General features: G+C 42.0%; 1 protein-coding gene across 1 annotated transcript in view; it reads left to right on the forward strand.

Annotated features, from left to right (window-relative positions):
• grik4 (glutamate receptor, ionotropic, kainate 4) overlaps nt 1–25,405 on the forward strand; it is a 364,143-nt gene that overhangs the window by 323,303 nt on the left and 15,435 nt on the right. Inside the window, exons 12-14 of the mRNA XM_080889585.1 lie at nt 3,463–3,570; nt 19,171–19,374; nt 24,102–24,215. Coding sequence (XP_080745711.1) covers nt 3,463–3,570; nt 19,171–19,374; nt 24,102–24,215 — 426 coding nt within the window. The remainder of the gene's footprint in view (nt 1–3,462; nt 3,571–19,170; nt 19,375–24,101; nt 24,216–25,405) is intronic.

The raw sequence follows: 25,405 nt of genomic DNA on the forward strand, positions 1-25,405 counted from the left end.
TACAGACATGAGGATAGTCCTATTCGTCAGCCCCACACCCGCGAGTACGCAGCCACACATTTCAGTGTCGTCCCAAACTCATTTGCACCGCTGTGACACCTGAGTGCTTTAGCCTCGGTGTAAGTGGGCTGTATGACATTATGCTTGATAATGGTACTATTGCTTCTCTCATATATGATGGATGTGTCTGTCACGGCACAGTCTCGCTACACCCTATTGGATGCAGCATTTTTCTGACAGGAAAATCAGCCAATGCTGACGCTTCAATGAGCAGCCACCCTAATCTTTTCCTCGTGCTGTAATTCCAGGTTCCAGAATGAACCGTGGGTAATCCCTCACAGGACGTGTCCTTCCACTGTGTCAGAGTGTCGTTGTCAGTCTCTCTGTGTGTCTCTCTTCCTCTCAGCGTGCACACACACACACACACACTCAAACACAAACTTTCTCTCTCTTTTTAGTCTCCCTGTTGCTGTCGCTTTTTCATGTTCTGGCTCCCTAGGTGGCTGCTTCTTATACTTTCTCATTGATATTTTTTTTTCTTTCCATTCGCCAGTATCACCACACCCACTCAGTAAGTGATTGACATTCCCATGCATCTTTTTATGTGTGTCTCTCTCTCTCTGTGTCTTCTCCTTGTGCTCTTACCCAATCCCTTCTCTCTTACATCCTGTTCTTCCTCATTTCTGGTGCAGGCTTTTCATCAGCAGCCCGAATTTAGCCTGAATTTATTTCCTAGAGTCACTGGATGCACTGTGCAGTATTAATTTATAGTAACTGCAGTGCAAATACCAAATTAATGGCACAGCATATGAGAAACATCAGGATACAGCCCCTTGTGTTGCACACAAACAGTCTGGTGAATGGCAATGAGCTGTTTCCTCTCTTCACGATAAAAGCTTGTGAGTCTAATGGCTTCTTGGGTTGTGCTGTGTGTATAACGACGTTTTATGCAATGGTTCAATATTGTTACTTCATCGGGATTCATGCAATGGTTAGGGATCCCTCTGGTTTACAGTTTACTCAGCTTACACACTTATTAGAAAATGCATATTGAGGGAAATGACACGTAAGGTTACTGATGTTCTCTCTTGGCCTGCAGATTAATAGCAGACTGTGGTGCTCACTGATTAATACTTCATCACTTTAATTAGTTATTTATTAGCATCTCTCTAACTTTTAGACACTTTGCTCTCATCTTTTCATCCAGTTTATACCAAATAATGAGAATCTACCATTTTTTGCTGCATAAACCAATAGTAAAGTGTAATGTATAGCAAAATGTCTCAAGAATAATTACAGCATTAAACGTTTTCAGCATCTTTGTTAAATGTCACAGTGTGTTTTGAGTTCCTGCTTACATTAGCTAATGCATGCATATGCCTTCTTCTGAAATCTGACTCACAGGGAGCACATCTCCACTTTATCTCCTCCTAGCGTTAGCAGAGTCGAGGGGAGGGCCACCAAACGGCCAGTTCCTGCGCTTCCAGCATATGTTTGTTCTCCCTTCCTGGCTACCTCTCCCCCTGCTCATCTGCTACTCTCACTCTCCACCTACACTTCCTGGGCCAGAGTCACGGTGCCACCTCATCCCATTACCCTCTTAGTCACCCCCATGCTCAGACCTTTCGTGACACCTGCTGAGCCTAGCCAAGCCAGAGACTCCCACATCCCACCACCTCCACGGGCTCTGACAGCTGATTGTGTACGCTGATTGCTGAGCAGCATATTTCACTGGCCCCTTTTTGGTCATGCTGCAGTATGTTCACATTTTCTCCCCCCTCTGTTTCTCGAGGCCATCAGTAGCAGAGTGTGCAGTGCGTTGGTGCGGGCAGTTTGGGTAGCTGTAGTCTATTTGTGAGAGCAAGGTGCTGTTTCTCCCCAACAAGTATACCAGAGGAAATGGAAGGCAAGATCTCTTTGATCATATACTCTCAAAGGAAATCTTTGAGTCTGGGAGCTCTCACTTCTAGTTTAGATATATATCACATCAGAATTCATTATCAGTGTTAGGAGAGTAGTTAAATGGCTTCCAAATGTAGCACAGATCAGCACGAATGGCCTGAAATCTCAAGAGAAATTTGGCAATTTAGCCTTGAAACAAACCAGGGCCAAGCTTGAAGAAGTCTGTTTATTGGATTTTTTTTAATCACACTTCAATCACTTTGACATCTCGTCCTCTCTCGTCTGACTCCGACCAGCAGGAATATTCTCAAGGGTTTTATTCCATGTTCAGCAATCAAAGCGCTCATTCAAGGAATGCGACTATATTTTGCCAACAATGTGTCACCGCTGAATTAGGTACTATATTTTCTCATTCACTCCTCCTACATAATATTTTTAATTAGGTGAAGCTGATTATTGTTTTGAGAGATATAATTTGTTTACAGCCTTTGAGAGGAGGTGCAATACTTTGTCACTGACAGAGTCTGAATCTAAACTGTTGTTTTTAGGAATATTTATTCAAATCCTGAAAGCGCCGTCTTTTCCCCTAACTAACAGTTACACAGTGTTTTAACAATAAATGACTGTGTGGAAACATCGCAGGCAGGATGAGCTTGAAAAGCTCTTAAATTATCTCTCACATATTAAATCTAAACCACAGATAACCTGCGTCAGTAAAAATTACACCAACTGAAAAAAAAAGGATCGCATCATCTCGTTTTTTGATTTTAGGATTACCTTCTGCATGCAAACGTCAGTCATATGGATGAAATGACAGTTTGTGAAATAAATGTCACGAGTATCACAACATTACTCCCATAGTAAGTACAGGAAGAAAGTAAATTGTCAAGTTTAACAACGCTTTTAATGCAGAACCTTGGATTTTCTTTTTTCACTTTTTAATTTAACAGCTTAGAGAACCCAAGAAAATCCTTCACCATAGTTTTCCATGTCTGTCCCAGTAAAGCAGTGCAGCATGCGGCTGATTTACAAACCTTTGTAGAGACTCTCCTCATAGAGTTCAGGATTGGCAACCTTGAGTCGAGTAAATAAATGAACGAGACAGGAGATGGCAGAAACAGATTGAAAGGAAAGACACCGTGTGAGGTGGAGGTGTGAAGTCCCACTCAAGCTGTAATGAGAATGTGGCTGTGTGCCATAGGATTTGCCGGTAATTGCTTTAATGAATGCATTCTGTTGCCTCTTGATTGAGCACATGCCCTGTGTGCACTCCTCCAGGAGCCACGAGTGTTATTTCTGTTTCTCTCTCGGTCGTCTCACTAACTTTTACCGTCACACAGTCTCAGGCTGTGGCGATCCGTCCACTGCTTTTTGTCTGGCCCAAATCTTTTATGAAGGTCACACTGAGTCTCCTTTAAAGACAAGACACAGAGTGGGAGAATTAGGCATAGATTGTTTCTGTTGCCCTTTCCAACTGATGGTCTTAGTAGGTGATCTGTTTGCATGTGTGTGTGTGTGTGTGTGTGTGTGTGTGCGCGCGCGTGCACGCTCACTTTGCAGATTGGCCTGTGGCACTCTGAAGATGGACTGTCCATGGAGAGAAAGCTTCCATCTATCAATGTGACGGACACCCTCTTCAACACGACTCTTATCATCACAACAATACTGGTAAGGACTGTATGCGCACTGACACACACACACGCATCAGTATTCTGTGCCATTTTATTAGCTCAGCTCAGACTGATCTACATGTGGCTGACATTCTCTAGTTGACAGACAATTACCATATCAAAAAGCCATTTTGTGTTTTCACTTCCACACTCAGTCCTTTTGGGATCAGAGGATCTGATGCTGCTCAATTGTTTTGCCCTGAGTACCGAGTGTATCAGCAGGAGCTAATAATTTACCATGTCAGCCATCCTCAGCCTTTGTTGTAAATATAGACCCTGTGAGCACTAGTTCTCACTACTCTAACTACTTGTTTTGAGGGGGGTGCGGTGCCAGTTTCGAGCAACTTCCTTTATCTGCTTTGTTCAATCATCACTCATCAGAATCCTTAAACAGTTCAGAAAGAAAAACACATATTTCCTGCAATGAAAACATTCATTATACACTTGATGTGGACTATTTTTAATCAGTGCTTGAGTAAATCAAGTGTCTGGTTCATTACTCACTTATTTAATAAATTAATTGATTAAACACAAGTAAATTATATAAAAACAAAAAAAGCAAGGAAACTAGTTTCTCTCAGTGCTCTTGCTCTGATTGTCGTTATTTCACAAATGGCCAAACACATTTCAAAATGACTAATCACAAAAATTCTGTGAAACTCACAAGTTTTTTTGGCCGACAAATTAGACAAGTCTTGTATTAGTAGAGCTAAAACATGCTTTAGGCAAACTGTCTCACGCTGTTATAGCTCAGTAAAACATCTAGTGCTGAAACACCCAGCTGAGAAACATGTAAGTACAATTCCCCTTACTAGAATCTTTGCAGGCAGCTGTTGAGCAACAGCAAAGTCCAAGAAAAAAAACAGTTGAATAGAAGCGATTAAATGTAACTGCATTAATATAAATACTGCAGGGTTAAAGATGGCATTAGGAGCACGTGAGAAGGTGGATGCTGGGAAAGCAGGGGAAAAGCTTGAGTTACTGCAGGGCAGACTGGAATCGTCTCTATGGAATGACAGACTTCGCAAACAGAAAACAGATTTAATAAACTAGAGAATGAGCTTTGACATGTGGCGTTTTGTCCAGCCATATCTTAAGGCGAAAAGAGTTTATAGCTTGTCTGCACGGACACGCTTGAAGGTGCGGAAAATGCCTGCAATCATGGCCCGACTACCCTCGCTATCTCTCTCCAAAAGTTCTGTCCCCTCTGCATTTTTGTCGTCTCGTTGCAATGATCTGTAAATGAGGATATTGGTAAGTATTTGCAGTAAGTTACAAATGATTATATACTTCTAAGCATATATAAATATATATTTCTAAGCATAAATGACAATCCAACAATACAAATCTAACATAAGTCTCTCCATAAAAGCATTTAAGATGCGCTTAGTTGCACGGTAAATAAATAAAAGATTAGCTGTGTGGGGAAAAAGGTTTGTCAAAAAGACCTAGAGACAGAAGTTTAACTGATGCACTTTTTGCCACTTGGAGACTCGAGGAAGTGGGCGGCATAAGTCAGGCTGTCGCCTTCATACAGTTAACATATACGGCCTCTGCAGGTATGAGGGAGGATGCTTCAGCAATCTGAAAAGCACTCAACTTCAAACATGCTGAGTCTTATAATCTTCAAATGCCTCTGACTTTATCAACCCGTGGTTATTACATATGAGTATATCAACATGATTAGCAGTGAGTCATGCATAAAAATGGATGTCGCAGATTTCGCAGTAGATATTTCAAAAGAGGAATGGTGAACTGAAAAGCTGCAGGCAAAACCAGCAAAACCTTTCCCCGTGTCATTCATGTCATACAGTGTGCAGAACGCCTGAACTATGACATTTATTTAACAGTACAGAAGCTCAGTTGCTATTGCACATTTTGAACAGTGCTAAATTAACCTTCAGTAATTATATACCTACTTTAATTACTTGAGAGGATATTTAAGTCTTTTCCAAACCTTTTGAGAATAATGTAAGGTTCTCTATAAGCACCCCTGTGTTGTATTTTCCAGCAGCTTTGATATTAATGCATGTTGGGGAACTCCAGAAGTGAAAAATAAGTCCAAGTTGAAACCGTCACAATGTTCCAAGAAGTAGGACCTAAATGCAACAGTTTTAATGGACTAAAGAGTTATGGTGCGTTCGTTTGACTACTACTGCTCATCACCTCTCCCAGGGTTTGGGTCCGCCAAGCGTTTATCTGAAGTTTGCTGTCATTTTTGAGTTTTCAGTCAGGACTTTGGACTGGAACACCCCTTCAAATCACACTTGTCATGGTCATTTTTCATTTGTGGACTTTCTAGTATTATTTATTATTTATTCTACACAGCAAAAACTCCAGTGTTAATTTAACACTGGAGTTTTTGCTGTGTAAAATGCATATGTAAATGATATGTACTGCATATGAACTGTACACCCACTGTTTTCTATTTGAGACCATTTGTGTAAGTCATACACAAAGATCAGGCTCTAACCATGAATGTGCTACAGCTGTGTTTTTAAGTGCAAAAGAAATAAGAAAAAGAAATAGCATTGCACTGCACAGCAGACTGGTTGGTTGTCAGACTTTGTACTCCTGCATGAATTGGTGATCACTGAAAAATCTTTCAGTAACTTTTCCTTCAATAAATCGAAGTTTAAGGTGGTCGCTCAAAATTGGTATCCCCTTCATTTTTCCAGGCAATTGTAATAAAATGTAATTAACCATCAGCGACACTCTGACACTTTGTCACAATGTTGTCACAATGTTGTCACAATGTTGTCACATAGTATGGGGTCGTTTATCAATCTGGTTTCAATAAAAATGGTGAGTTTTTGTAAAAAAAATCAAAAATTCAGCTAGATCAGTAATTCTATCAATTATTCAAAAAAAGTTTCAAACTTTCCTGTATCTGTTAAAAGACAAACTGTCTATTTGTGCAAGATTTTGTTCGATTATCCAGGTAAGGAACGTTTCTGGGATGTCCATTTTAAGGTTGCTAGTCTTGATCTAGCAACCATAGCTTACTCAGCCACTGAAGTCGGTCAGAACAAATGTGCACCTGGATCCGTAGGACCAGTAAGGTAACCAGTCCCAACTACCTAACTAACTAACTATGCCTTTAGTTTGCTCAGCTGATTCAAATCAGAGCTCCTATGTTCAGCTTTTTAATAAACGTCCTTTTTTGAATAATATTGTGTGATCCTTTAATTAAAAAACAACTACTCTAACCTGTGAAAATGACAAAATACCTACTTTAGTGTGTTTTCTGCAAATTGGCCTCACCAAAATGGACAGACTGTCACATCAAATGTGTGATATCCACAGATATTCCACAGTGTCCTCTAATGTGGCAGTAACATGAATGTGTCCAACCAGCTGCTAGTGCTGTACCTTGCTAAGGAGCCAAACAAACGGTTATGTAATATAAATAATACAACATCATGTATTATTCCTGAACTTTTGTTTTATTACTTTTGCAGGTTGCGCTGTTTTGCTTGTGCTAATCTTGCATTTGTAGGTCAATTAATGTCGCTGCCTAGCTTTACTTCATGGCTTTAGTTTGCTTCAGTTATTCTGTGTTTTGTTGTCAAGTTTCCATCTCTGTGTTGGATGTTTGGTTATGTCCCATCTTTTTTCTGGTAGTTCTCCGTCTCTCCTTCATTGTGTTAAGCTTCCTTCTCTTGCTTCGTTACTCTGATTTAGTTCAGGTGTGTTTAGGTCCCCATTAGCCCTTAGTGAGTTTCAGCGTGGTTATATTTAATAAAGGTTCTGCTTTCATTCTTTCAATCATGTGCCCACATGCCTGTGCCTCCTGTGCCTGACTCATGACTTTCAACTGGGAAAGTCAGAGCATCCCCAGTAACCCTGACTTCACAGTCCAAGATAGCATTAGCTCACAAAACATTAGTAAAACTCTAAAACTTGCTATCTGTATCACTAATGTTGTGTATTTCTCCATGAACCTGCTACAGCTGTATCTTTAAGTACGAAAGAAAGTATTGCACTGTACTGCTAGTGCTGTGCCTAATGAGCAAAACCTTTTCCTACTGGACTACTGGAATGCACTCAACTCAGGGGTGACGTCACGTCCAGCACTGATAACCAATTTCTGAGGCAAACTGAATACAGCATCAGTCCAGGGAAACTCGGCCAGAACAAAAAGTGATGAGAATAAACGTGCTAGAGCACTGAGACACTTTTAGCTGATCAAGTGGATAAACTAGACTGAGAAACTATAAATTCTCATTACAACTAACTGGAACAGAAGACAGAGGTGAAACTAAAAAGGACGGGGCAAACAAAGAAGAGGAGAAAGCCGATGACAGGAGGTAAAATTAATAGAAACACACAAGAGGAAATAAAAAGAATCCAAAAAAAACACAATACAAAGATTCAGATTGTTAGTCAGCAGCACGTCATTCACTCACTCATTGAATACAACACAGAACACAGACATGACTCGCTCAACTCCTCCTCCTCCTCCTCCTCGCTGATGAATCAGATGATAAGGCACAGAGTAGCCCTGTAAGCAGAAACAATTGGCCCACTGTGTTGTTGTAACTGGCTTATCAGCTGCAATCCTTGGGAATAGGGGAAGGACATATTGCCATATTTCGCCAAAGAACAACTCAGTGGTCTCATTGAGACTGATAGGGATTCAAACGGAACGGTTCATTTTGCACAGGAGGGAACGGCATCAGGGGACTGTAGAGATTTGTGCGTGTTGAGGTTGAGTTGGAGTACAAATGAGACAATGTTTTCACAACAGAAAGAGGCTGTGAAAGAAAGAATTGGCTGAGCGCAAAGCTTTGATTTCACTTTGGATATATAGAGTCCCTGGACCAAACTTCGGAAGCCACCAAGGAGCAATTTTCAGTGCCTATCACAGCTCATTCATCATGGTGTGATTGCTGTGTCGCTGTTATCTCGCTTGTGGGCGGCAGACGAGCCACAGCTGAAAGCCTCTATAAGAATTCCTTACCTGTACCGCCGGCCTGGGAGAATGTGTGCGTTTGTGTGCACTTGTGCAGACGCTTTAAGGATGCTCTCCTCCGTTCGTTTTCCGCTTGTTTTTTAATGCAACTTTTGACGTGTCCACCTGGGCCTTACAGAGCAGTCTCATTACATATAGCTGTCACCTTCCCCACTTTAATTTCACAAACAGCTCCAGAAAAAATAAAAATAAAAACTACAGTCGCAGAATTGATTATCACTTTACTGCAGGGCCACAAGCCATGTGTTTGCAATTATTGATTGAGTTTGTTACAGGCACTGTTGAGGTCTTAGTGAAAATGTCTTTACACCGTCGCGGTGATGCAATAGAAAAACCAATTCTTTGTTACCTGGAGATAAAATTGTTTTATATTATGTGTGGTATTGCATTTCCTCTCTGTCCTGAAGTGCAGTAGAGCATCATCCAGCAAAACACAAACAAACCAAAAAATAAAAAGATTAATCTCTTTTCTGTTCTATAGCATCAATTCTTAGTGTTCCCTCTTGACATCCATTGTGATCGTGTAGCTGCTGTGTTTCTAGAGCTACACCGCAGGTTGTGAAGTGTCTCAGTGCCAGACCGATGGGTGGGTATACGTTAAAGTTTTTGAAGAAACTTCTCAAGAAGCATTGAGCACCTGATTCAAACCAGGAGCTAATGCTCGAATCCAGTGTGATCGTAAAGAGAAGACGCGAGCATCAATGAGCTGGACTCACACAGCAGCTTAACTTATGCTTGTTTGTCTTTGAAGGTTTGTCTCAAGTGATAGAAATCACACATACTGAACATTTTTATTCACCCTGTACTCCAACCACACAAACACAAGTACGCAAGGTGCAAGATAAACAGTGCTGCAAATCAGGAGCAATGACCTGAAACATTGTTTCAACATCTGGTTTTCAGTTTTTTTGTAAAGCTGCATAAAAATCTAACACTAACTGCTTCTGGCGCTCATTTATACAAAAGATTTTCGGATTATATTCTTGTTTTTCCACTTGGTTTGTTTCATACAGGTGGTTGTTATACCACTAGGAAATAATTAAATGCCCTTTGGTGTTAATGAATTATTTATTTAATTAGTCAAAATGCTCCTAATGTGCTCACAGAGTTCAGTAAATCCGTCTTATTCCTCATTTTAAAATCGAATCTTTTGAAAATCCTAACTTCTCAATATTTACATCCCAGCTCAGTCCCCTTTTTTTGTCCTTAATGCCTGCCACACATTCCTCTTTGGAAGAGTCATTTTCTGACTTTTTCAGCTGCAGCACCCTCGGCCATCCTTTTCAGTTTTCTTTCAGAGTACCCTTGTGTCACTGAGTGCTTTCATATCCACTCACATACGTATTGGTAAAAATTCAACATAGTGCACATAGTGCCGGCTGATAAAAGCAGACACGGAGGCAGATTTACTGGCACACAGGCTCAGAGGCACTGAGGCATGTGCACATGAATTTGCAGACAGAGACACGAGATCTGACCCCATTTCTCAGAGTTTATGTGTACTCCTTCTTTCTTTTTCCAACTTGGGCGTATTTGTATTTGTTGTAAAGAGCAAAACGGTTTTGTCGCAGTGGCTTTATGAAAAATTAACGTGACCTGGCCTCTTTTCTAATGACCCAGTATTTTTAACGAATATTGTCAGGGCATCGGCGGCTCTTCTTCAAAACGGACTTCACAGCCGCGGTGAGAGAATTATATCTCAGCTGCCAGTTTGCTGTGCTCAGGAGAGCAAGTTTTAGAAGGATAAGAAAACAGCAGAGGAAAGCGAGGAGGGGCTGTCTGAAGACATCTTGAACACCCTGAGGTTTTAGAAAGTGGAAACTCCACTGTGGTGTCTGAAGCTGAATGTGAACAACACCCACCAGTGCACCTGGCAGCCTGTGTGTGCGCACTTGCTTGTGCATATGTAAAAGTGTTTTTCCTCCACTGACATTATCAGTCTGCAACCAGACTCCTCATGGCTTGGGAATAAGAGGCTGCTTTAAAAGTCTGCATTTCTTTATAGCTTCAAACTCATAGCTTTATACGGCTGTTTTGCTGTGGTGTGCAAAAGATGGCACATAGAATTTCCTTTAGTAATTTTGTATAGGCCTTTCATGCTTTTATATCGTTTATATATATATATATTATTTTGTTCTCGACTTTTTTATTGACAACTTTTTATTGGAAGTGGTCTTTTCGCTTTTTTCAGTGTCTGTTTGGGTTCTGGGTTTTTTTGGACAAGTCAGACTTTTTAAGAGCAGTTGCGTTTCTATTTCTGCAGCTGAGCACTGATTGTTGTACGGCTTCGACCGGACATTTTTATAGAAAAACTGGAAGCTCAGAGAAAGAAGGATAAATTGAAACCAAGGAAAAGTAATGAAGAAAAAGCAGAGGCATAAAAGCAGAGAAACGTGTTGGCTAGATAACAGTCAGACAGCCTGCTGTGTTATTGATTGCTGTGGGGTTTTTACTGGAGTGATTGATGTTTCCAGGTCTGATTATATTAGTGTGTACTTAACCAGGTCAACGCTGTGGGATGGAGAGATACAAGGCAATATTTTCTAGCCTTACTCTAAGGGACTGGGCTTTCTAATGACACAAGACATATATAATAAATATGGTACGGCACATAAATCAACGAGAAGCTTGAAAGTGAATTCGTTTTTCCCTAATTAAGTGTTGTAGCAGCAACCAATACATTCATCCTTTCAAGTTTCTTTGCTATGCAATTGTAGGGAGGAGTGACTACAAGTTGCTCTTAAGCTTCAGCAGTTAATATTATCGCTCATGCACACTTAAATGAAAGGATTTACTGATGTTACATAAGGCCAGACTGGTTTTACAGTTAAAAGATGTTAATGAGCTAACAGCTACCTGAACGCTACTCCCACATAGGTTGTCTTGTTAATATTTTAGCCATAAGAGAAAAAATTACTTGCAACCATCTCACAGATGTAACATTATGTACAGCTACTTTCCATACAACTGATATTTATTTAGACTCTTTTTCTTCAATTGTAATTATAGACCAGTTTCTAACCTTCCTTTTATCTCAAAGATTCTTGAAAGTGTAGTTGGAAAACAAATAAGTGATCATCTGCAGAGGAATGGTTTATTTGAAGAGTTTCCGTCAGGTTTCAGAGCTCATCACTGCACAGAAACAGCTTTAGTGAAGGTTACAAATGATCTTCTTATGGCCTCTGACAGTTCAGTTTCAGTTTTCAGTTTTATTTGTCATATGCAAGTTAGCACAGGGTCAACATTGCAATGAAATGTGTTTGACGAGCAGCAGTCACTCAGCAGCATAATACAGTAGGAGAAAATATAATAAAAAATAATAATAATAAAAAAATAGAAAAATAGTAAGGAGCAAAATATTAGAGAGACATGGTAAAAGAGAAAAGATGACTAAATGATGTGCTCTACTGCCTTCAACACCCTCTGTAGTGATTTACGGCTGCTGGCAGAGCAGCTTCTGTACCAAACTGTGATGCAGCTCGTCAGCAAGCTCTCAATTGCACACCTGTAAAAATTTGAGGTGATGTTGGCATTCATGCTAAACTTCCTCAGCCTCCTCAGGAAGTAAAGCCGCTGGCGAGCTTTCCTGATAGCAGTGTCTGTGTGAAGGGTCCAGGAGAAGTCCTCAATGATGTTGACTCCAAGGAATTTGAAGCTGCTGACCCTTCCGACCTTGACACCGTTGATGTGGATGGGCTGGTGTTCTCTGACTGGTCGTTTCCGGTAGTCCACTATCATCTCTCTAGTTTTGCTGATGTTGAGAGTCAGGTTATTTTCCAGGCACCACTCGTACAGTGCCATCACCTCCTCTCTATAGGCCGTCTCATCATTGTCTGTGATGAGGCCTATGATGGTTGTGTCAGCCGCAAACTTGATGATGATGTTGGACTCTTGTTTAGCAACACAGTCGTGTGTGAACAGGGAATATAGGAGGGGGCTAAGCACACAACCCTGTGGCGTACCTGTGTTTAGGATGAGTGATGAGGAGGTGTGCTTACCAACTCTCACCACCTGGGGCCTGTTTGTGAGGAAGTTTAGAATCCATCTGCAGATTGGTGTTCCCAGCCCAAGGTCGACGAGCTTCGTGGCAAGTTTCGAGGGGATGATGGTGTTAAATGCCGAGCTGTAGTCGATGAAGAGCATCCTTGCATATGTATTCCCTTTCTCCAGGTGAGTGAGGGTGGTGTGCGTTGCCAGGGCGATGGCATCCTCTGTGGCTCTGTTTGTCCGATAGGCAAACTGAAGAGGGTCCAGTGTGTCAGGGAGGGAGGAGCAGATGTGACCTTTCACCAGCCGCTCCAGGCACTTCATGATGACGGATGTCAGTGCAACAGGACGGTAGTCATTCAGACAGGAGACCACTGATTTTTTGGGAACGGGAATGATGGTGGATGCTTTGAGGGACGTGGGGACCACTGACTGCCTCAGGGAGAGGTTGAAGATGTTGGTGAACACCTCTGCCAGCTCGTCTGCACACACTCTGAGTAGCCGGCCTGGGATGCCGTCCGGTCCTGGAGCTTTGTGAGGATTTACCTTTTTAAAGGTCCATCTCACAGCTTCTGTTTTCAGAGTTAAAGTTGCAGCCTCACTGTCCTCCTGAGGGTAGAGGATCTGCTCTCTGTTGTCTGCGTCAAAACGAGCATAGAAGTTGTTAAGCTCGTCTGCAAGAGATGCAGTGGGCTGAACACTGCCTGTGTTGACCTTCTTGTAGTCAGTGATGCAGCGCAGTCCATTCCACAGTCGCCTGGTGTCAAAGCTGTGGTAGCTGGACTCCATTTTTTCCCTGTAGTCCTTTCTGGCCTTTTTTATGGACTTTCGGAGGTCGTACCTGGCTGCTTTATATGCATCAGCATCCCCGGAGTTAAAGGCAGAGGTCCGCACTTTTAGCTTGGCGCGAACGTCTTTATTTACCCAGGGTTTCTGATTTGGATATATGCGGACAGTGGTTTTTGTGATGGTATCATCCATACACTTTCCAATATATCCAATGACAGAGTCTGTGCCATTGATGTTGCCATCAGCTGCATCCACAAATATCTGCCAGTCAGTTGTGTCAAAGCAGTCCTGCAGGACCTCCTCAGCCTCACTGTCCCATTTGTAAATAACCCTGGAAGCTGGTTTTTCCTATTTCAGTCTTTGTCTGTATGCAGGCAGCAGCAGAACAATGGTCTGCCTTACCAAAAGCTGGGCGGGGGAGGGGTTTGTAGCACTCTTTGAATGGAGTGTAACAGTGGTCCAATGCTGATAGTGCTGATAGTATTTGGGGAGAACCTTCTTCATGTTGGCTCTGTTGAAGTCACCCAGCACAATAAAGGCAGCTTCTGGATTTTTGTTCTCGAGTCCAGTAATGATGTCATACAGTTCGTCCATAGCCGTAGCTTTATTAGCGTGTGGAGGAATGTAAACAGCTGAGAGGAGAACTGAGCTGAACTCCCTCGGGAGGTAAAAAGGCCTGACTTTAATGGTCAGCAGCTCGAGGCTCTGAGAGCAGTAAGTTTTTAAGATACACACATCTCTAGCCCACAAGGAGTTAACCATAAAGCACACCCCTCCTCCCCTTTTCTTGCCTGAGTCCTTCGTTCGGTCTCCCCGGTAAACACTGAATCCATCCGGCGTGATGGCGCAGTCGGGGACGCTGGGCTCCAGCCATGTCTCTGTGAAGGCCAGAACGCAGCAGTTCCTGATGTCTTGTTGGTGTTTAATCTGTGCACGCAGCTCGTCAAGTTTGTTGTCCAGAGACTGGAGATTTGCGAGCAGGATGCTGGGGAGAGGTGGCTTGCTGTTTCTCTGTCGCATTCGGCACAAAACTCCGCGTTTCCCCCTCTTTGTTTTCCCTCTATGTCGCGCAAGTAAACAAAGGATCCCAGGCAGCAGAGCGTCCACGGAGTCGAAACCCGCTGTAAAGTCCGAACTGGCTGACGAACGTAGCTCCAGAAGCGTCTGTCTGTCATACCGAGTGTATGATCGCGCTGTGCGCACAGAAATTGAAAGCAGTACAAAATGTGGACTCATCTCTGTGCTTGTCCTGCTAGACCTCAGTGCAGCGCTCAGTGCTGTTGAACATGATATTTTATTACAGCAATTGGAGCATGCTGTAGGTATTAAAGGTACTGCTCTGCAGTGGTTGAATTGTATCTATCTAATTGACACCAATTTGTTCATGTAAGTGGAGAGTCCTCTTTACACACTGAGGTTACAGATTGCATAAAGTGTTACCTAATTATGGTGTTCCACAGGGTTCAGTGCTTGGACCAATTCTGTTTTCATTATAAATGCTTCTCTTAGGCAATATCATTAGAAGGCATAGCATACATTGTCACTGCTATGCAGATGACACCCCACTTTATCTATCCATGAAGCCAGATGTCTTAAAATAGAAATGTCTTAAAGACATAAAGACCTGTATGACCTCTGGTTTTCTGCTTCAGATAATTCAGATAAAACAGAGGTTATTGTACTCGGGCTTAAAAATATAGAAATATGGTATCTAACCAGATGCATTACCTTGGCCTCCAGTAACACTGTGAGGAATCTGAACCAGATATGTCCTTAATGTGCATATTAAATAAATATGTGGGAGTGCTTTCTTCCATTTGCGCAATATCTTCAAAACTAGAAACGCCCAAAATTAGAAACATCCTGTCTCAGAGTGATGCTGAAAAAACTAGTTCATTCATTACTTCTAGGATCAGGATGTCCTTAAAACTTCCTGAAAGCTTTCAGTTGATTCAAACTGCTGTAGTAAGAATACTGACAGGGACTAGAAAGAAAGCATATTTCTCCTATACTGGCTTCTCTTCAATGGCTCCCTGTAAAAATCCAGAATCGAATTCAAAATCCTGCTCCTCACATACAAGGTCTTGAATAATCAGGCCCCATCTTATCTTAATGACTTTATTACCATATCACGCCATTAGAGCTCTTCGCTCGCAGACTCTGGACTTATTTAGTTATTTTATTAAAAGTAGAATGGCAGGCAGAGCCTTCAGCTTTCAGGCCCGTCTTCTGTGAAACCAGCTTCCATTTTCAACTGAGGAGACGGATACCCTCTCTGTTTTTAAGATTAGTCTTAAAATGTTCCTTTTTGCTAAAGAATATAGTTAGGGTTGGATGAGGTGACCCTGAATCCTCCCTTAGTTTCTTGCAGTAGGTTTAGGCTGCTGGGGGATTCCCATGATGTACCGAGGGTTTGTCTTCTTCAGTCACCTGTTTGGGATTAAACAAAACAAAAACAAATCTGTAGTTGTTTTTATTATTAGTGCAAACCGGATTAAGGGCATTTCCCATCCTTCTCTTCCAGTGAGTTGTTGTCATTGATGACTGACAACCTAATTCAAAGTGTGAATTTATTGCCAGGAGGTGCCAGCAGCAGCAGTAGCAATTACAGTAACTCTTCACAAGCCTGCGATGTCACATAATAAAACTGAAATTGAAAAATATTTCCTCCCTGCGATGTCAATCTTTGGTCGAGTTTTTTAACCAGTTGCTCCTTTTCCACCACCTGGATTGATATCATATCATTGGCAAAACAATATGTAGCTGCATCAGTAATTCTATCCACCGTTTGCACTTATGTCATGTGGAGTGTAAAAAGCAAACGCTCCAGTGTCGATGAGTGATTTGTTTACTTCTGGGTCACACATCACCAGATGTGATCTTATCCTTGTACAGGGAGTGCAGAATTATTAGGCAAATGAGTATTTTGTCCACATCATCCTCTTCATGCATGTTGTCTTACTCCAAGCTGTAATAGTCACATGCACACACAGATATCCCCCTAAAATAGCTAAAACTAAAAACAAACTAAAAACTACTTCCAAAAACATTCAGCTTTGATATTAATGAGTTTTTTGGGTTCATTGAGAACATGGTTGTTGTTCAATAATAAAATTATTCCTCAAAAATACAACTTGCCTATTCTGCACTCCCTGTATGCTGTCATAACCTGGTTGTATTCAATGGTGTGCTTTTGCCTGAAGTGGTGAAACAAGTTTGCTTTAACCCTTTTAGTGGGAACTGGTTTCTTGCATGTCTTGAAAAGTACTGTGTCTTGTTGGAGGTTGTTGAAGTAGGTCCCTTTTTAGGTACTAATTACCATCAGAGGCTGACACACTGCTTGTTTTGTTGTGCGCGCACTAGGGAATTGAAGTGCTTTAAATGAATGAAAAAGAATTTAAATGTTGCTATATCGTTATTATCACTTTTTTTGTCACATAAAAGCCTGCTGATGGTATGATGCACAGCTCTAATGTCTAGCCAATGTCTGCTGTAATATTACTCTGATAATCAATTAAAAATACTTCAAAAGGCAACAGTGACACACGCGCACAGCAAAAGGGTGCATTTTATTTATGACTTTAAGTCATGGATGAGGCCTAGCAGACTCAGTCATGAAATTTAGGGGGGTGGCTAGTGCCCCCCCCCCCATTGACCCCCAGCTACAAACTGGTTGCCAACCACGGTTAGCACAGAAGCAGTAGCAAATGGTAAATGGCCTGTATTTGTATAGCGCTTTACTCAGTCCCTAAGGACCCCAAAGCGCTTTACACTACATTCAGTCATCCACCCATTCACACACACATTCACACACTAGTAAAATTTGTCACAACTTTACAACCGCTCAGTGAGTTGTTAGCAAGTGTTATAGACAAGTCAGCAATTTGCATGCAAACTGTGGTTACTAGGGTCAGGGACTGGACTCTATGCCTGCTTGACTGTAGCCTTATCAACCACAGCAACTCCCAGCAGTCACCAGAAACCTCCAATAACCACTTGCCAACTGCTCGGGAAATACATGTTTTTCTTTAGAGACCGGTGGTTACGAGTGGGGTCACCAATCAGTCATTAGGACGTGTAACAGAGGGCTAATAAGATCATTCAGAACTATAAACCCTCTGATTCACACATGCATTTATTTTATGGTTGAAAAACTTTGTTAATAAAACACACAACTACAGATGTGTGCACTTGTAGCAATTTGGGGTCCAGTGCCTGAAACTTTGGACTGAGCCCCATTGGTAAATTGTACAACTTTAGTATGCAATTCAACAATAAGCTTTACAGCTTTGGCTGCAAACAATAGCTTTTACTTGGATCAGTTGATTTCCAGATCTGTTCACCGTGAGAGGTATTGTCTCACCTTTTAGCAAACGCGCCAACCCACTTACTCTCACACTACTGCATATTGTAATTCTGTCCGTGTCAACTTCTTTCTGTTTTGCTGCTATAAAACACTGGAGGCTGTTGTCAGTGAACAGCATGTCTGTTTAATCAAACTGCGAGCCTGGTTAGATAAAATGAATCCGTATGCAGATTCTTGGGGAAGAGCGGTGCAGACACAGGCAGCTGATCAGCAGTCATTTTGTTGTCAGTCTTATCACAGCAGTGCAGGATGTGCAGCGTTGGTTCTACTGTCCGGTTCCTCCAAGAAAGAAGCAAAGCTGTTCAATCAACAGTATTAACATGATGTCCACCCTCACCCCTCCTTACAGGTGGAGCCAAACAGTTGCTATGACAACATTGCGAGTCTTAGTACTAATAACTGTTACGCCACCTGATGTGCACCGAGTTTTCAAGTGCCTCCAAATTCAGCACAAATTCGTCAGTAGTCAACCAGCTACCCTACAAAGTGTTTCCAGCTGTGGCAGTGACAAAACCATTTCACTCCCATCCCCAGCTCTCGAAATACAGCACCACTTATTCCTGTTTATGCTTTACCCTCCTGAACCATGTCACAGTTGTCTACACGCGTGGCTGTCTTATACGCTGAAGGCATTTATGTTAAAACGAGTCAATAAGCTACAATTAAAACCTTCTGCATTGTTAAAAGCACTCAATAACACATATATTTTCTTTGTTGTAAAAAGCTTTTAGTTTTCAGTAAGAGTGATAGAAAATGTTTAGATACCTTTAATCATCGTTATTTGATGCCAAGTTGCCAAACAAAGTTAGTTTATCTGGAATCACGAGCTAAGTTCAGGGATAGTGGGATGGAAAAGTACATAACACTGTCTTTTTTGTGATGTAGTGGAGCCTGAGCACACCAGTCTGACAGTTGCATTATTTGAAAAATAGCACAATAAGGTTGGCTCCAAAATACATCACTGCAGGGCTCTTTAAATCTTCCTACAGCATCAACTAAATGACAAAACAAGACATAAATAAACAGACAGACACTGATTTCAGTGCTTGGCTCTGCTTCAGAGCCACAAATCTCAGTTTTCATTGAAGGCAGTAAACAACGTGAACCGTGACCTCTAAAGGACATGTGGGATGCTTCCACCATTCTTGCTCATTGCAAAATCTTTAGATAGGCTTAGTAAAATAATGATATTGATCATTAAAGGAAGACTCGGGTGATTTGGTAATAAATTACCCAAAAATGCTGAATACAGTAAAAAGTGTAAAAATTTTAACTCATATATGGAAAATGATAACTAACTTATTTTTTGTATTTTAACACTCCAGTTAAAAAAATAATAATTTTCTGGCAATTACTTCATTATTTAGGAGTAAAGGGGTTTAGAGAGAGACGTTAAGAAGAACTAGAACTAAAATTCTGTATTGCTGTCACACTTAAAAATCATGAGATCTAATGCAACGCAAATCCTTTGTTTTTTTCAGGAGAATCCGTATGTGATGCTCCGACAGAACCACCAAGAACTCGAGGGAAATGACCGCTATGAGGGCTTCTGTGTGGACATGCTGAAGGAGCTGGCAGACATTCTCAAGTTTAAGTATCGCATCCGGCTGGTGGGGGACGGCGTCTACGGTGTTCCCGGAGCTAACGGAACATGGACGGGCATGGTTGGAGAGTTAATCTCAAGAGTATGTAAATATTTGCATATGCATAGACAATAATATTGCCAACAAACAAACCATATCACTATAAATGATTATGTTTTCTCCTTCGCATATGTGTGAGACAGAAAGTTTTTACAGGTGTCTATGCAGTCCTGTGAAAAGCTAAGCAGCCAGGTGCTGCTAATCAAATGCGTTTTATTAATGGATCATCAGCAAGCGTAAGCATCTCTGTAAACGCAGAAGTTTTGGCAGCTTGTTCTGAAGCATTCAGGTGTGTGTTAACACAATGCCAAAAAGGAATGACATCAATAAAAGAAGTAATTGCTCCTGTCCATCATTCTACATTGAGAAAGAGGATTCACAAGTAAAAGGAACTTGCCATTTTTCCCAGGCAGACAGACATCCAAGTAAATTCACCCCAGAGTCAAATCATGCAATGCTTAGAGAAACTACAAAAAAAAAAGAAAGAAAACAAGAGCTGTATCTCAGACTCTACAGGCCTCAGTTAGCATGTTAAATGCCTGAACCCTCTACTGCACACATTTTGATGGTACATGCTGAACATCATTTTCTGACTCATTTCGGGCCATTTTATTGCCAAGATATTTTTTTTGTGCAACAATGGTATAAAACCACAGAGAAAATTATTATCTCATAATTCATCACACAACTTTTAGAAAGCAAAAAGACCTCAGCAAATCTTCCAAAAATGTCGACCAATGTTGAAACAAAGAATTGAAAAGACGTGAAACATATTTACATAAATGATTTGATGCAGGCTTAGGTTCAAATTGTGCAATATCATGTCATATTGATTATACTGTTGTGAGACTGTCAGTCTGTGTGAAACTTACTAAAACAGTTCTTCTGAGGTGGGCATTACACTTTATACACATCACTTTTGGTTTTTCTGTGCACCCAGGAACCCTGCATCTTGCCTTGTTCAGTTCAGTTCAGTTTTACTTGTATTGTGCCAAATCACAACAATTACCTCAAGGTGGTATATTGTAATGTCACGAACCTACAACAATACAGAGAAAACCCTGACATTAGATGACCCCCTATAATCAAGCACTTGGCTACAGTAGGAAGTAAAAACTCCCTTTTAACAGGAAGAAACCTCCAGCAGAACTAGAATCAGGGAGGGGCAGCCTTAATCGGTTGGGGTGATGGGGTTATCACATACTGTTGGCCAAAGTGATATATTATAATATATTGTCTGTGATGAGATTCTGATTTGGAATGGGAGCTCTGGGACTCTGCTTCTTCCTCCTGTCGTCATAATTTTGAGATATCCCACTAATGGCTCGAACTCTTTGCACAGATTTCATGCAATTTTGTATTTTGGACCACATTTCAACTCGGAAGCTCAGGTGGTTGGACAGCCTTCCCAATGTAAACTTCACAACTGTGTGGAATACCATCTGATGTGATTGTGATTTGGCACTATATAATTAAAACTGACTTGAAATGATCCAGCAAGGACTAGGCAACTGTTGTTGCTCATATGGAGAAAGCTTTTGATGGCCTCCCACTAAGCAAGAAGCATCACATCAGCAACATGTGAAATGTGCACAAATTTGCGCACGAATGCATGAAATAACATATCATTACATACAAACACAATGTTATCAAAATCTCCCTCAAAGTTCCCCTGATTGCACTACGTTGCCCGAGGCAACAAAAAGAATTTCTGGGCATGCAAAATTTCATGGTTCATTGGTTTCCATCATTTAACTTCACACGTACAGGTCATGAGGCTTAAAAAGACTTTCTGTTGCTCTAGGGCAACACTGTGCTGTAGAGGTTTAAGTGTTTAGAGGGGTTTCCAGGAGAAAGTCTCTTCTCTCTGAAAAGAAGTCTAAGCATAGGTTTGCAATGTTGCATCTGAACAAACCACAAGACTTCTGGAACAATGTCCTTTTGACAGACAAGACTAAAGTGAAGAAGTCTGCCCATGATGTACTGCACCATGTTTGTCAAAAACCACACTCAGCAGATCAGCACAAACATCTAACATGAAGCATGGTAGTCGATAGGTGATGATTAGTGCACATGACCTGGGCTTGCAGTTATTAAGTCAGCCATAACCATGCTGTGTGGAACCTTAAGAGATCTGTGCATAAAAAAAGGCCTTCAAACATCAATGAACAGAATCAACATTGTAAAGAAGAGTGGACTAAATTCTTCCAAAGACATGCAGAAAGCCATTACTTCCAGCTGTTCCTAAAGGTGGTTCTACAACTTACAACTTTTCCTTTAAAACAAGATTTTCACCATAGCTGTGTGGATACCACTGTATTGTTCTTCTTAGAGAAACATAGAAACAAACCCAAAGTGAGCTCAGCTTTCACATAATTTACAGCACATTTCCTTCATATCATATAGCCCCCTTCCTTCATTCAGCAGTTGGCCTTTTCAGCTTAAGTATTGTATTTTTCAAAGTAGTCACAGCTTGTTGGTGGCTTGTTTCCTGCCAGCCGCTTTAGCTGAACTGACCTTAATAGACTTTCCTCCTGGATCAGTCTTGTTGCTGTTAAATCTCTGAGTGAGCCCTTATATTATTTGCTGTACGTGGCTGTTAACAGGCAGATAAGGTTATATAAGGGATGAGAGGGAGAGGGGAAAGAAGTAAAAGAGCTGTTAAAAAATTAAGAGGGCGGGGTGAGTGAAACAGACAAGTGTTAAGTCAGTCCTAAGAGGTGATCTGTCTTAATTCTGTGGGCTAATGGAGGGCAAAGCCATTAAGTATGTAACGCGTACACTGCCTGCTCTTGTTATTGTCACAGTCCATCTCCCCCCTACATCCATGTATAACTTGCCTCTGGAAGGTTGACCTTCAGAACGGCCATGGGTGAAGTCGACATGTGTCTCTGACATCAGCTTGAGCCGTGGATTGGCATGGTTGAGAGGGATTTTCATGGTAAAGGTGGCATCTGCAGGGAAGTTACACAGTAGACAGAAAGGCTTCGGAGTGTTTGGTTAAAGGCATAGAAAAGAACAGGAAGGATGGCAGTGTAAGAGGATTGTGGGAAAATATACAGGCCTTGGCTACAAGTTGAAAGGACAGGTAAAGAAAGGAAAATGGAGGAAGAGGGGTGTTATACACTTGGTAGGAGCAAAGGAAGACAGCATCAGGATATTTTGGACAACAGATACCCGTCTCCCTGCCAGTACCTTTCAGACTGAGCAAGATTTCATTGAGGATGAGGATGATTAGTCTGACGGGTGTCAGACAGCCTAAGCTAACAATGAGTCAGGCCAAGAAGAACCCAGACACAAGTCTAAGTACAGTATGTGCCGGTTACCTAATCCACAGTGCTGCGATTAGAGAACAGAGACATACAGCATCTCTAAAGACCAAAATTTAAAGTCTAAGTCAAATGCTAAATCCTCAAGGGTCATGTTTAATTCATCTCTCACGTTCAGTTTCGCATCCTTTTTACTGGCTTAGCATGATCTGATTGAATGCAAGTGGAAACGGGTATGATGCAATATTGAACAGGCGACATTACACTGTGTCTTTTCTTACATACTAGAAGGCATAACAGCAGGGAGGCAGAAGAATCCGGTAATCAATATTAATATTCCATCGCCACGTAAATATTTCACTTGATGTTACAACTGTGTGTTCATTTTTCAAAGGATCTGTTACTTTCTTTGTTAAAATTGCCTCGATGGTCATTTGCTGTATTTGGATTCCTTCCAGCACTGGGAGCAGGCAATCAGCCTTTCAAACAGCGGTCAGAAACGAGACAGGAGGCTGGGAACAGATGATAATCTCGGGTCAGCGCCTGCAGGCTGAGAGTAGGGCAGCAGGAGACACTAGGCCTCAGTGTGGAGTAAAGGCTGCCGTGAGGTTAAAGAGATGCAAATGTGAAGTGCAGAGTATTAATTGAAGCACAGACGGAGTCAGACTGGGGGTTTCTAGATGAAGCATTTGAGGCCTCTTCTGAAGGTCAGAGTGATTATAGAAAAACATGACATCGAAATGGATGACGCGCCTTGGATGTGTGCATGTTATGTATGTCAGATGCCCTCCTCGTTCCTTGACATAGAAACAGTATGTTGTGGATTTTGACTAGTGTCTGCAGTGCTGCAGCACAGCTCCCTGCTCCTCATTCTCCCATTCCCCTCTATGTCCCCAATCCTCTTAGTCCTCCTGCAGCAGACAAAGAGGAATGCATTGCTGCTTTCACTCTTTGCTCCTCAGGGAGATGAAAAATCCCTTGCAGTTGCACTTTGCTGGCCTGTATTATTAGTACAGAGCCATTCAGCATTCAGCTGCATTGACCATTTCTACGTGTGTGTGTGTGTGTGTGTGTGTGTGTGTGTGTGTGTGTGTGTGTGTGTGTGTGTGTGTGTGTGTGTGTGTCTGTGTCTCTGTGTTTTACTAGCCTCTGCTTTGTCGAGTGATTTGTCTTGACAGTGCTCCCCCTTGGCCAGCCACAATGGTTACCCTGAGCTCTCTCGTGCACTGCACACACACACACAAACACACACACAATGCCAGTGCCGGATTATCCCCATCACGGATAGCCGTATTGGTGGACAAAAAGCCTAGAGGATACAAAAAGGGCATTATTAGGGAATTAGCAAACCAGTAGCCCACTTCTTATGTCATCCTCATCTTTCTTTTTTTTCAAAATCTTCAAATTATTGGGTATGTCACAAACACTATGCCATGCCTCGGAGCTGTGCTGTGTGTGAGTTGGACTTTTCATGCAGTAATACTACTTATCCTGTTGCAGAAAGCAGACCTGGCAGTCGCAGGCCTGACCATCACAGCAGAGCGTGAAAAGGTGATTGACTTCTCCAAGCCTTTCATGACCCTTGGTATCAGCATCATGTACCGCGTCCACCTGGTGAGTTAAGTCCCCCCGCACACACCTATTATACCTGATCGAACTGCCTCTCATACAGCTTGCGGATAAACCTCAGCAGGCTGTCAGGCATGTCTAATGCCTGGAAAAGAAGCACTCTGCCTTCTGGCCTGTAGAGTCTTTTTCTCTCTCTTAGTCCGTTTAAATTCCTCCACAACTTCTCCCCTTTTACACCTTATTGCCTCTTTACCTCTCAGCTACTCGTTTTCCCTTTCATCTGCGTTTTTTCATGGGTCCTCTTCCTGCTTTACCCCTGTCCTCCAACATTACTTGCCACTTCCTCCTTCTCCTCTGTGTCAAGTTCTTTTCATTTTTCCTTTGTCCACCCATTTCCTCCTTTTGTTTCCGTGCCCCCCACCCCCCACCTCATTCTGCCAGCACCAGATCGCTCATTTTATGGTGTGAACTGAATGATAAATGTAACACTTTCACAGTTGTTTTCTGCTTGTTCTCTGATTGGATTTCGCCATCTTATTCTCACAAGCAATGCCCTCCATTCTCTGCAGAGAGCAAGTCCAAGCAAGAAACAGCGAAACAACAGCAGTGCTGGTGGAAATGAGCCAGTGTTTGCGCACTTAGTGGCCCATTAATCATCAGTCCTCCCCCAAAACCCAAGGTGACACTGTGGGGGCCACAGTAGCACTGGCCACAGTCCGTGCTGAGGTGATCTAGCGCGTGCGCAGGCTAACATTAGTGTAGCATCCCAAAGGGGCATTTTACTCACATTCCCATTCCATCTTGCTCCTGTCTCCACTACTTGTAAATCTCCCACCGTGTCACCTTCCCATAGTCTGTGCACAGTACCCATAGGTGAGGCAGTGAGGCACTCAATTGAGCGGCAACAGTTGGGGAGAATCAATCGACGTTCGCAGCAGGTGCTACGTTAAATGGGCTGCTGGGCAGCATGTGACCTCTGAATTGGGAAGCAGGCAGGCGGGTGGCAGCCTGAGGATATGATATGGAGCTTATGTCCCACAGGGTTGGCACACAGAGCCAAATAGTTGAATTAGCAGAGACTTGACCCAGTTGAAATTCCTGAGTAAAGCAGTTTCTATTAAGATAAGATGTGTGAAGTCGGTAGAGGAAGGTGAAAAGATAAGAGGGAAAGAAGACAGGCATAAGTGCAGGTATCATCTCTCTTTGTCTCTTTCTCTGTCCCTCATTTCCTCACA

This window comes from Rhamphochromis sp. 'chilingali' (genome assembly GCF_963969265.1).
Source record: "Rhamphochromis sp. 'chilingali' genome assembly, chromosome: 8".
NCBI lineage: Eukaryota > Metazoa > Chordata > Actinopteri > Cichliformes > Cichlidae > Rhamphochromis > Rhamphochromis sp. 'chilingali'.